At 51.4% G+C, this 12,277-nt stretch overlaps 1 protein-coding gene across 2 annotated transcripts in view; it reads left to right on the top strand.

The window, feature by feature from the left end:
- Window positions 1–12,277, top strand: part of kdm5a (lysine (K)-specific demethylase 5A) — a 224,200-nt gene that overhangs the window by 50,978 nt on the left and 160,945 nt on the right. For both annotated transcript variants that reach the window (XM_041215725.1, XM_041215724.1), the window contains one exon: window positions 1,431–1,540. In XM_041215725.1, the coding sequence (XP_041071659.1) occupies window positions 1,431–1,540 (110 nt within the window). The remainder of the gene's footprint in view (window positions 1–1,430; window positions 1,541–12,277) is intronic.

Raw genomic sequence — 12,277 nt, 5'->3', positions numbered from 1 at the left:
TTACTGCATTGGGTAGGAGAAGAGAGTGTGCTTTGGAGTATGGATCAGTTAATCAAGTACAAGTACATGTAGATGGGTTCCATTTCCTTCTAATGATTAAACCAGTCGCTTTAGTTTGATGGTTGCAATGCTTGGAAAATTTTGCCTTTTTTTTTCCAGAAGGAGATGATAGAATGTACAAGATTATGACAGGTTGAGGTAAAGTAAACAAGGACCGGGGACGCAGATTTAAGGTATTGGGCAAAAGATGCAGGGTGACTGTAAGGAAGAACTTTCTTACATAGCGAGTGATAATCAGCTGGGACGCACTGCCTATGAGGGTGGTGGAAGTGGAGACAATGAATGATTTCAAAGGGAAATTGGATGGGCACTTGAAGGAATTAAACCTGCAGTGCTACAGGGATAGAGCAGACAATGGGACTGACTAGATTTCTCAACCGAGAGTTGGCAAGAACCTGGTGAGCCAAATGGCCGCCTCCTTTGATGCTGTGACTCTGAAGTACTGATACCGTGCCTGACAACTGAACTTGACATTTGTACAGTAAGACTCCATTTTAGTTGCTCCGTTTTAAATTATTCCATTTTAATGTTGATCAGTTAATAATTATAATAAATATTAATAACCTGCTGATTGCCACTGAGGAAATTATGGCCCTATTATTTAGCATGTCGGTTTCTCACAAATCTCTGAGCTCTGTGTGTTTGACAGAGCTTTAGGTTCTGATGGCATATTGCTGTGCTGCAATTTGTGCTACAGATGTAGATGTATTTCTATTCAATAGTGTTGTTATATGTCAACATAAAATTTGATGTTTTTTAAGCATAATCTTTGGAATTCTTTACCCCACAGGGTTGTGGATGCTCCATCGTTGAATATATTTAATGCTGGGATAAACAGATTTTTTGGTGTCTCAGGGAATTAAGAGACGTGGGAAATGGGTGGGAAAATGAAACTGAAGCCCAAGATCTGCCATGGTCATATTGAATGGTGGATCAGGCTCGATGGGCTGTGTGGTCTACTCCTGCTCCTACTTCTTATGTTCTTACAGCATCTAATTTGAGTAATACTGTTGCTGAATTCCTTTGTGTTAATTTGCAATGCCTATTCATGGCTCACTTTTATTGTGATTGAATTCAAAACACGCCATTTCTCAACAAGGTTAAGTCTTCCTATCCCCTTCCTGTCTTGTGGTTCTGCAGTCGTTGGCAGCCCCCTGGTCAAAAACTATTATTCGTGTGTGAACCTTCATGGTGTGTATTGTAGGCGACTTAGCTTAGAGCCCAGCCACAAACATTTGTGACCTGACCTGATGTTTATGCATGCACACTTTGCAATGATTCCTGGATAGTGTAGTTCAAGTCCTCCTCTTCTGCTCATACGTTGCTTGAAGTTTATTCGCTTGCAATTGTTGGGTTCATTTCCCTTCCAGATGAGGAGTTTTCAGTGACTGTGAGGTCGACGGGACACCGGAAGAATGCAGAGATACAATTACCTCGCATGCAAATGAGACAGCGGAAAGGAGCTCTGGCTGTTAACTTTGTAAGTTCTGAGTTAGGCTGCTGCATAATGTGCTTTTGTTGAGTTGACATGTTTAAAATAAATGCTATTTTTGTTTTTAATTTCCCTTTACATCTCTCCTTCCCTGGACTCTATTGACGGGTTTGTGTTGTGATTGTATTGCATTCAGCTCTGCTTCAAACTTTTCTAAATACTTAATTAGACGTTAATGAAAAAGGAAGTGGTTACTCCCATCTATTATAGCTTTTTTTAATTCATTCATGGGATGTGGGTGTCGCTGGCTGAGCCAGCATTTATTGCCCATCCCTAATTGCCCTTGAGAAGGTGGTTGTGAGCAGCCTTCTTGAACCGCTGCAGTCCATGTGGAGTAGGTACACCCACAGTGCTGTTAGGAAGGGAGTTCCAGAATTTTGACCCACTGACAGTGAAGGAATGGTGATATATTTCCAAGTTAGGTTGGTGTATGGTTTGGAGGGGAACTTGCAGGTGGTGGTGTTCCCACCTATCTGCTGCCCTTGTCCTTCTAGATGGTAGTTGTTGTGGGTTTGGAAGGTGCTGTCTAAGGAGCCATGGGGAATTCTTGCAGTGCATCTTGTAGATGGTACACACTGCTGCTACTGTGCGTCGTTGGTGGAGAGAGTGAATGTTTGTGGATGGGGTGCCAGTCAAGCAGGCAGCTTTGTCCTGGATGGTGTCAGATCTTCTTTGAGCATTGTTGGAGCTGCACTCATCCAGGCAAGTGGGGAGTATCCCATCACACTCCTGTAGAGATTAGAGAGGCTTTGGGGAGGCAGGAAGTGAGTTACTTGCCACAGCGTTCTTAGCCTCTGACCTGCCCTTGTAGTCACAGTATTTGTGTGGCGAGTGCAGTTCAGTTTCTGGTCAGTGGTAACCCCCAGGACTTTGATAGTGGGGATTTCAGCGAATTTAAGGTCAAGAGGCAATAGTTAAATTTTGTCTTGTTGGAGATGGTCATTATGTGGCAGTCGTGTTGCGCGAAAGTCACTTGTTAGCCCAAGCCTGGATATTACCGAGGTCTTGCTGTATTTGGACATGGACTGCTTCAGTGCCTGAGGAGTTGCAAATGGTGCTGAACATTGTGCAATCATCAGCGAACGTCCCCACTTCTGACCTTATGATGGAAGAAAGCATTGACGAAGCAGCTGAAGATGGTTGTGTCGAGGACATTACCCTGAGGAATTCCTGCAGTGATGTCCTGGAACTGGGTTGATTCACCTCCAACAACCACAACCATCTTCCTTTGTGCTAGGTATGACTCCAACCAGTGGAAAGTTTTCCTCCTGATTCCCATTGATTCCAGTTTTGCTTGGGCTCCTTGATGCCATACTCGGTCAGATGCGGCCTTGGTGTCAAGGGCAGTCACTCACTCTCACCTTGGGAGTTCAGCTCTTTTGTCCATGCTTGACCCAAGACTGTAATGAGGTCAGGAGCTGAGCCGCCCTGCTAAGGAAGTGCCGCTTGATGACATTGTTGATGACCCCTTCCATTACTTTGATAATCGCAAATAGACTGACGGGGTAGCAATTGGCCAGGTTGGATTTGTCCTGCTTTTTGTGGACAGGACATACCTGGGCAATTTTCCAAATTGCCGGTTAGATGCTAGTGTTGTAGCTGTACTGGAACAATTTGTCTAGGGGTGCGGCAAATTCTGGAGCACAAATCTTCAGTACGATTTCTGGAATATTGTCAGGGCCCATAGCCTTTGCAGTATCCAGTGCATTCAGCCGTTTCTTGGTATCACATGGAGTGAATTTAATTGGCTGAAGACTGGCATCTGTGATGCTGGGGACCACCGAAGGAGACCAAGAGCACTCCTGGCTGAAGATGGTTGCAAATGCTTCAGCCTTATCTTTTGCACAGATGTGCAGGTCTTCCCCATCATTGAGGATGGGGATATTTGTGTAGCCGCCTCCAGTGAGTTGTTTAATCGTCCATTGCCATTCATGACTGGATGTGGCAGGACTGCAGAGCTTGGATCTGATTCATTGGTTGTGGAATCACTTAGCTCTATCGCTTGCTGCTTATGTTGTTTAGCATACAAGTAGTCCTGTGTTGTAGCTTCACCAGGTTGACACCTCATTTTTAGGTGTGCCTAGTGCAGCTGCTTGCATGCCCTCATGCAGTCTGCATTGAACCAAGGCTGATCCCATGGCTTGGTGGTAATGGTAGAGTGGGAGATATGCTGGGCCATGAGATAACAGATGGTGATTGAGTATAGTTCTGCTGCTGCTGATTACCCACAGCACCTCATGGATGCCCAATGTGAAATCTATCACATTTAGCATGGTGGTACTGCCACACAACACGATGGAGAGTATCCTCAATGTGAAGGCGGGATTTTATCTGCACAACAACTGTGCTGTGGCTGCTGCTACTGATACTGTCCTAAGCAGATGCACCTGTGGAGGACAGGTTGGTGAGGATGGGGTCAAGAATGTTTGTTTTTCTCCCCTGATTCCCTCACCACCTGCTGCAGACCCAATCTGGCATATACGTGCTTTAGGACTCGGCCTGCTCGATCTGTAGCCATGCTACCAAGCTATTCCTGGTGAAAGACTTTGGATTGCACTACCTGGAGTACATTCTGTACCCTTGCCACCCTCGGTGCTTCCTCTAAGTGGTTTTCTACATTTAGAAGCACTGATTAATCAGCTGAGGTTTCCTTGCCCATGTTTGACCTGATGTGGTCGAGAGTTGATGTTGAGTCCCAGGGCTATTCCCTCTGAACTGTATGCCACTGTGCCACCACATCTACTGGGTCTGTCCTGCCAGTGGGACAAGACATATCCAGGGATGGTGGTGGCTGGGACGTTATCTGTAAGATATGATTCTGTGAGGATGACCGTGTCAGGCTGTTGCTTGACTAGTCTGTGAGACAGCTCTCCCAATTTTGGTACTGGCCCCCAGATGTTAGTAAGGAGGACTTTGCAGTGTTGACAGGGCTGAGTTTGCTGTTGTCGTTTTCAGTGCCAAGGTTGATGTTGGGTGGGCTGTCCGGTTTCATTTCTTTGAGACTTTTTAGTGGTTTGATTCAACTGAGTGGCTTACTAGGCCATTTCAGAGGGCATTTAAGAGTCAACCACATTGCTGTGGGTCTGGAGTCACATGTAGGCCAGACCAGGTAAGGATGGCAGATTTTCTTCCCTAAAAGATACTAGTGAACCAGATAGGTTTTTACGACAATCAGCAATGGTTCCATGGTTATCATTGGACTTTTAATTCCAGATTTTTATTGAATTCAAATTCCACCATCTGCAATGGTGGGATTCGAACCTTTGTCCATAGTGGATTACCCTGGATCTCTGGAATATTAGTCCGGTGACATTCCCACTATGCCATTGCGTTTACCAAAGCTATATTTCCTTTCATATTGAATGGAGATTACAGAGAGGTGCAAGAACTATCGAGTAATGATAATGGGACAGTTCACTTATCCTAATATACAGTGTAAAAGGGAAGAGTTTCTGATGAGAGTCCATGGGAATTTTCTTGATTAGGAGTTACTGTTGGATCAGGTTCTGCAGAATGAGGTGAATCAAGTGTCAGCAGGGCAGCATTTAAGGAACAGAATCGTAAAGTTTAGGTTAGCTATGAAAAAGGGCAAAGATCAGTGTAGAGTAAAAATGTTTAATAGGATGTGGAGGAGGCCAATTTTGTTGAGTTGAGAATGGATCTACCTCGGGTAAACTGCAATCAAAGATTGGCAAGATCAATGGACTACCTTAAAAGAGGAGACAGTTCAGGTACAGTAGAGGTGATACATTCCCATGAGGGGGAAAAGTGAGTAGCCAAAACCAGAGCTCCCTGGACAATGAAAGAGAGTATAAGGTGCAGCAGAGAAAGTGTAATGTGACGGATGTCAGGTTGATAATAACAAGTGAGAAACAAGCTGAATATAGAAAGTTCAGGGGGGAAATAAGAAAGGAAATAAGGATGAAGAGAGAATGAGAAGAGGCTGACACTAATGTGAAAGGGAATGTTCTGCAGGCATATAAATAGTAAAAGGTAATAGGAGGAGGGGTGGGGCCAAATGCGAGATCTGCACATGGAGGCACAGGGCTTGGCTAAAGTTCTAAATGACTGATTTGCATCTATTTTTACCAGGAAGATGATGCTACCAAATTCATGGTGAAAGCAGAGGTAGTTGAGATGTTGGATGAGCTAGAAGTTGATAAAGATGTGGTACATAGTAACCTCTTCAGTCTGGAGCACCTAGGAGCAAAGCATTTCTGGATTTTGGAATTTTCTGGATTTTTTGAATAATGGCCCATAACTTCCGTACTCCCCAGCATTGGCTTTGGAGGGTACCCCAAAGATGCACTGGGGAATCCCTCTGGCAGCTTTCCAGTTAAGGGTTTGCACGGCAATTGCCCAGAAGTGTGCACATCCTCTGGACAATTGGCCTGCGCTGGGAACCATCCGAAAATGTGGTTTAAATCAAAAACTTCGGACGGTTCTGCTGGGGTATCCCAATGGTTACCCAGAAAAGGTTAAAAGAATTGAAAACTCTTCTAACATTGGGTAACTATTGTAACAACCCAGGCCGACCGCATGGGACGCCCCACCCCACTTCCGCCCCGGCCCCATGGCGCTAACTCACCCCCCCCCCCACCACCGCATAGACCTCGGAACACGCCCCCCCTCCCCCACCCCAAAGACCTCGGACCCTGCTGCCTGCCCGGCCCCCCAGACCCTGTGCCCCCCCCTCCCCCCTCCCTTGCCTAGACCTTGGACCCCACGCCTCACCCCACCCCACCCCCAAGACCTCCCCGGCCCTTTAAACTTACCTGCTTTACGACGGTTAGCAGGGGGCGAGGCCTCCTTGAATCTGCCAGTGCTGCACTTCACTGGGGCCTGCGAGGAGTCTTTTGATGCAGGCCTCAGGCACCTCCGGTGAACAGAAGTGACAACGCAATTTTCAAGACCAGGTGAGTAGGCATGGATTTCCTCCAATTTCTGCGGGCCAGCACTTTCTGACGCTAGAAGGAGATTACAGCCCAATATTAGAATGCCTAATCTCAAATGTGTGGATTGGATGTAAGTATATATCAAAGGCTTAAACAGTGACAAAACGTTATGAAGCAGTAATAATCATTGGTTTATTAATCCAAACATTACCCATGTTTCTAAAGTGCTGTGCTCTTCAGGAAAGGAAAGGCATTTATCAGCGACTACTAATTACAGCCTGTGTGTTGTGAAGGGGCAGGCTGATTACTGTATGTGTGTTGTGAAGGGGCAGGCTGATTACTGTATGTGTGTTGTGAAGGGGCAGGCTGATTACTGTATGTGTGTTGTGAAGGGGCAGGCTGATTACTGTATGTGTGTTGTGAAGGGGCAGGCTGATTACTGTGTGTGTGTTGTGAAGGGGCAGGCTGATTACTGTGTGTGTGTTTTGAAGGGGCAGGCTGATTACTGTATGTGTGTTGTGTTATGAAGGGGCAGGCTGATTACTGTATGTGTGTTGTGAAGGGGCGGGCTGATTACTGTATGTGTGTTGTGAAGGGGCAGGCTGATTACTGTGTGTGTGTTGTGAAGGGGCAGGCTGATTACTGTGTGTGTGTTGTGAAGGGGCAGGCTGATTACTGTGTGTGTGTTGTGAAGGGGCAGGCTGATTACTGTATGTGTGTGAAGGGGCGGGCTGATTACTGTGTGTGTGTTGTGAAGAGGCAGGCTGATTACTGTATGTGTGTTGTGTTGTGAAGGGGCAGGCTGATTACTGTGTGTGTGTTGTGAAGGGGCAGGCTGATTACTGTATGTGTGTTGTGAAGGGGCAGGCTGATTACTGTGTGTGTGTTGTGAAGGGGCAGGCTGATTACTGTGTGTGTGTTGTGAAGAGGCAGGCTGATTACTGTATGTGTGTTGTGTTGTGAAGAGGCAGGCTGATTACTGTATGTGTGTTGTGTTGTGAAGGGGCAGGCTGATTACTGTATATGTGTTGTGAAGGGGCAGGCTGATTACTGTGTGTGTGTTGTGAAGGGGCAGGCTGATTACTGTATGTGTGTTGCGAAGGGGCAGGCTGATTACTGTATGTGTGTTGTGAAGGGGCAGGCTGATTACTGTATGTGTGTTGTGAAGGGGCAGGCTGATTACTGTATGTGTGTTGTGAAGGGGCAGGCTGATTACTGTGTATTGTGAAGGGGCAGGCTGATTACTGTATGTGTGTTGTGAAGGGGCAGGCTGATTACTGTATGTGTGTTGTGAAGGGGCAGGCTGATTACTGTATGTGTGTTGTGAAGGGGCAGGCTGATTACTGTGTGTATTGTGAAGGGGCAGGCTGATTACTGTATGTGTGTTGTGAAGGGGCAGGCTGATTACTGTATGTGTGTTGTGAAGGGGCAGGCTGATTACTGTATGTGTGTTGTGAAGGGGCGGGCTGATTACTGTGTGTGTTGTGAAGGGGCAGGCTGATTACTGTATGTGTGTTGTGAAGGGGCAGGCTGATTACTGTATGTGTGTTGTGAAGGGGCAGGCTGATTACTGTATGTGTGTTGTGAAGGGGCGGGCTGATTACTGTATGTGTGTTGTGAAGGGGCGGGCTGATTACTGTATGTGTGTTGTGAAGGGGCAGGCTGATTACTGTATGTGTGTTGTGAAGGGGCGGGCTGATTACTGTATGTGTGTTGTGAAGGGGTAGGCTGATTACTGTGTGTGTGTTGTGAAGGGGCAGGCTGATTACTGTGTGTGTGTTGTGAAGGGGCAGGCTGATTACTGTATGTGTGTTGTGAAGGGGCAGGCTGATTACTGTATGTGTGTTGTGAAGGGGCAGGCTGATTACTGTATGTGTGTTGTGAAGGGGCAGGCTGATTACTGTATGTGTGTTGTGAAGGGGCAGGCTGATTACTGTATGTGTGTTGTGAAGGGGCAGGCTGATTACTGTATGTGTGTTGTGAAGGGGCAGGCTGATTACTGTATGTGTGTTGTGAAGGGGCAGGCTGATTACTGTATGTGTGTTGTGAAGGGGCAGGCTGATTACTGTATGTGTGTTGTGAAGGGGCAGGCTGATTACTGTATGTGTGTTGTGAAGGGGCAGGCTGATTACTGTATGTGTGTTGTGAAGGGGCAGGCTGATTACTGTATGTGTGTTGTGAAGGGGCAGGCTGATTACTGTATGTGTGTTGTGAAGGGGCAGGCTGATTACTGTATGTGTGTTGTGAAGGGGCAGGCTGATTACTGTATGTGTGTTGTGAAGGGGCAGGCTGATTACTGTATGTGTGTTGTGAAGGGGCGGGCTGATTACTGTGTGTGTTGTGAAGGGGCAGGCTGATTACTCTGTGTGTGTGTGTGTGTTGTGAAGGGGCAGGCTGATTACTGTATGTGTGTGTGTTGTGAAGGTGCAGGCTGATTACTATGTGTGTGTGTTGGGGGCAGGCTGATTACTGTATGTGTGTGTGTTGTGAAGGGGCAGGCTGATTACTGTATGTGTGTGTGTTGTGAAGGGGCAGGCTGATTACTGTGTGTGTGTTGGGGGCAGGCTGATTACTGTATGTGTGTGTGTTGTGAAGGGGCAGGCTGATTACTATGTGTGTGTTGTGAAGGGGCAGGCTGATTACTGTATGTTTGTGTGTTGTGAAGGGACAGGCTGATTACTGTGTGTGTGTAGGGCACAGGCTGATTACTGTATATGTGAGAAGGGGACAGGCCGATTATTCTGTATGTGAGAAGGGGACGGGCTGATCACCGTGCGTGTGTGCAGGGGACAGGCTGATCACCGTGCGTGTGCGTGTAGGGGACGGGCTGATCACTGTGCGTGTAGTGGACGGGCTGATCACCATGCGTGTGCGTGTAGTGGACGGGCTGATCACCGTGCGTGTCCGTGCGTAGTGGACGGGCTGATCACCGTGCGTAGTGGACGGGCTGATCACCGTGCGTGTCCGTGCGTAGGGGACGGGCTGATCACCGTCCGTGCGTAGGGGACGGGCTGATCACCGTCCGTGCGTAGGGGACGGGCTGATCACCGTCCGTGCGTAGGGGACGGGCTGATCACCGTCCGTGCGTAGGGGACGGGCTGATCACCGTCCGTGCGTAGGGGACGGGCTGATCACCGTCCGTGCGTAGGGGACGGGCTGATCACCGTCCGTGCGTAGGGGACGGGCTGATCACCGTCCGTGCGTAGGGGACGGGCTGATCACCGTCCGTGCGTAGGGGACGGGCTGATCACCGTCCGTGCGTAGGGGACGGGCTGATCACCGTCCGTGCGTAGGGGACGGGCTGATCACCGTCCGTGCGTAGGGGACGGGCTGATCACCGTCCGTGCGTAGGGGACGGGCTGATCACCGTCCGTGCGTAAGGGACGGGCTGATCACCGTCCGTGCGTAGGGGACGGGCTGATCACCGTCCGTGCGTAGGGGACGGGCTGATCACCGTCCGTGCGTAGTGGACGGGCTGATCACCGTCCGTGCGTAGTGGACGGGCTGATCACCGTCCGTGCGTAGTGGACGGGCTGATCACCGTCCGTGCGTAGTGGACGGGCTGATCACCGTCCGTGCGTAGTGGACGGGCTGATCACCGTCCGTGCGTAGTGGACGGGCTGATCACCGTCCGTGCGTAGTGGACGGGCTGATCACCGTCCGTGCGTAGTGGACGGGCTGATCACCGTCCGTGCGTAGTGGACGGGCTGATCACCGTCCGTGCGTAGTGGACGGGCTGATCACCGTCCGTGCGTACGGGACGGGCTGATCACCGTGCGTGCGCGTGTAGGGGACGGGCTGATCAACGTGCGTGCGCGTGTAGGGGACGGGCTGATCACCGTGCGTGCGCGTGTAGGGGACGGGCTGATCACCGTGCGTGCGCGTGTAGGGGACGGGCTGATCAACGTGCGTGCGCGTGTAGGGGACGGGCTGATCAACGTGCGTGCGCGTGTAGGGGACGGGCTGGTCACCGTGCGTGCGCGTGTAGGGGACGGGCTGGTCACCGTGCTTGCGCGTTTAGGGGACGGGCTGGTCACCGTGCGTGCGCGTGTAGGGGGACGGGCTGGTCACCGTGCGTGCGCGTGTAGGGGACGGGCTGGTCACCGTGCGTGTAGGGGACGGGCTGGTCACCGTGCGTGTAGGGGACGGGCTGGTCACCGTGCGTGTAGGGGACGGGCTGGTCACCGTGCGTGTAGGGGACGGGCTGGTCACCGTGCGTGTAGGGGACGGGCTGGTCACCGTGCGTGTAGGGGACGGGCTGGTCACCGTGCGTGTAGGGGACGGGCTGGTCACCGTGCGTGTAGGGGACGGGCTGGTCACCGTGCGTGTAGGGGACGGGCTGGTCACCGTGCGTGTAGGGGACGGGCTGGTCACCGTGCGTGTAGGGGACGGGCTGGTCACCGTGCGTGTAGGGGACGGGCTGGTCACCGTGCGTGTAGGGGACGGGCTGGTCACCGTGCGTGTAGGGGACGGGCTGGTCACCGTGCGTGTAGGGGACGGGCTGGTCACCGTGCGTGTAGGGGACGGGCTGGTCACCGTGCGTGTAGGGGACGGGCTGGTCACCGTGCGTGTAGGGGACGGGCTGGTCACCGTGCGTGTGCGTGTAGGGGACGGGCTGGTCACCGTGCGTGTGCGTGTAGGGGACGGGCTGGTCACCATGCACGTGCGTGTAGGGGACGGGCTGATCACCATGCACGTGCGTGTGTAGGGGACGGGCTGATCACCATGCACGTGCGTGTGTAGGGGACGGGCTGATCACTATGCACGTGCGTGCGTAGGGGACGGGCTGATCACCATGCACGTGCGTGCGTAGGGGACGGGCTGATCACCATGCACGTGCGTGCGTAGGGGACGGGCTGATCACCATGCACGTGCGTGCGTAGGGGACGGGCTGATCACCATGCACGTGCGTGCGTAGGGGACGGGCTGATCACCATGCACGTGCGTGCGCAGGCGACGGGCTGATTACCATGCACGTGCGTGCGCAGGGGACGGGCTGATTACCATGTGCGTGCGCAGGGGACGGGCTGATTACCATGTGCGTGCGCAGGGGACGGGCTGATTACCATGTGCGTGCGCAGGGGACGGGCTGATTACCATGTGCGTGCGCAGGGGACGGGCTGATTACCATGTGCGAGCGCAGGGGACGGGCTGATTACCATGCGCGTGCGTGCGCAGGGGACGGGCTGATTACCATGCGCGTGCGTGCGCAGGGGACGGGCTGATTACCATGCGCGTGCGTGCGCAGGGGACGGGCTGATTACCATGCGCGTGCGTGCGCAGGGGACGGGCTGATTACCATGCGCGTGCGTGCGCAGGGGACGGGCTGATTACCATGCGCGTGCGTGCGCAGGGGACGGGCTGATTACCATGCGCGTGCGTGCGCAGGGGACGGGCTGATTACCATGCGCGTGCGTGCGCAGGGGACGGGCTGATTACCATGTGCGTGTGCAGGGGACGGGCTGATTACCATGTGCGAGTGCAGGGGACAGGCTGATTACCATGCATGTGCGTGTGTAGGGGACGGGCTGATTACCATGCATGTGCGTGTAGGGGACGGGCTGATTACCATGCATGTTCGTGTAGAGGACGGGCTGATTACCATGTGCATGTGTAGGGGAAGGGCTGATTCCTGTGTGTGAGAGAGAGAAGGGGACAGGCTGATTCCTGTGTGTGTCCGTGTGTAGGGGACAGGCTGATTACTGTGTGAGAGAGAGAGAAGGGGACCGTATGAAAGGAAAATATTGCGGATGCTGGAAATCTGAGTTAAAAACAGAAAATGCTGGAAAAACTCAGGTCTAGCAGCATCTGCGGAGAGAGAAACAGAGTT

The sequence above is a fragment of the Carcharodon carcharias genome, chromosome 21 (genome assembly GCF_017639515.1).
Source record: "Carcharodon carcharias isolate sCarCar2 chromosome 21, sCarCar2.pri, whole genome shotgun sequence".
NCBI lineage: Eukaryota > Metazoa > Chordata > Chondrichthyes > Lamniformes > Lamnidae > Carcharodon > Carcharodon carcharias.
This window is presented reverse-complemented; position numbering and strand designations above follow the sequence as displayed.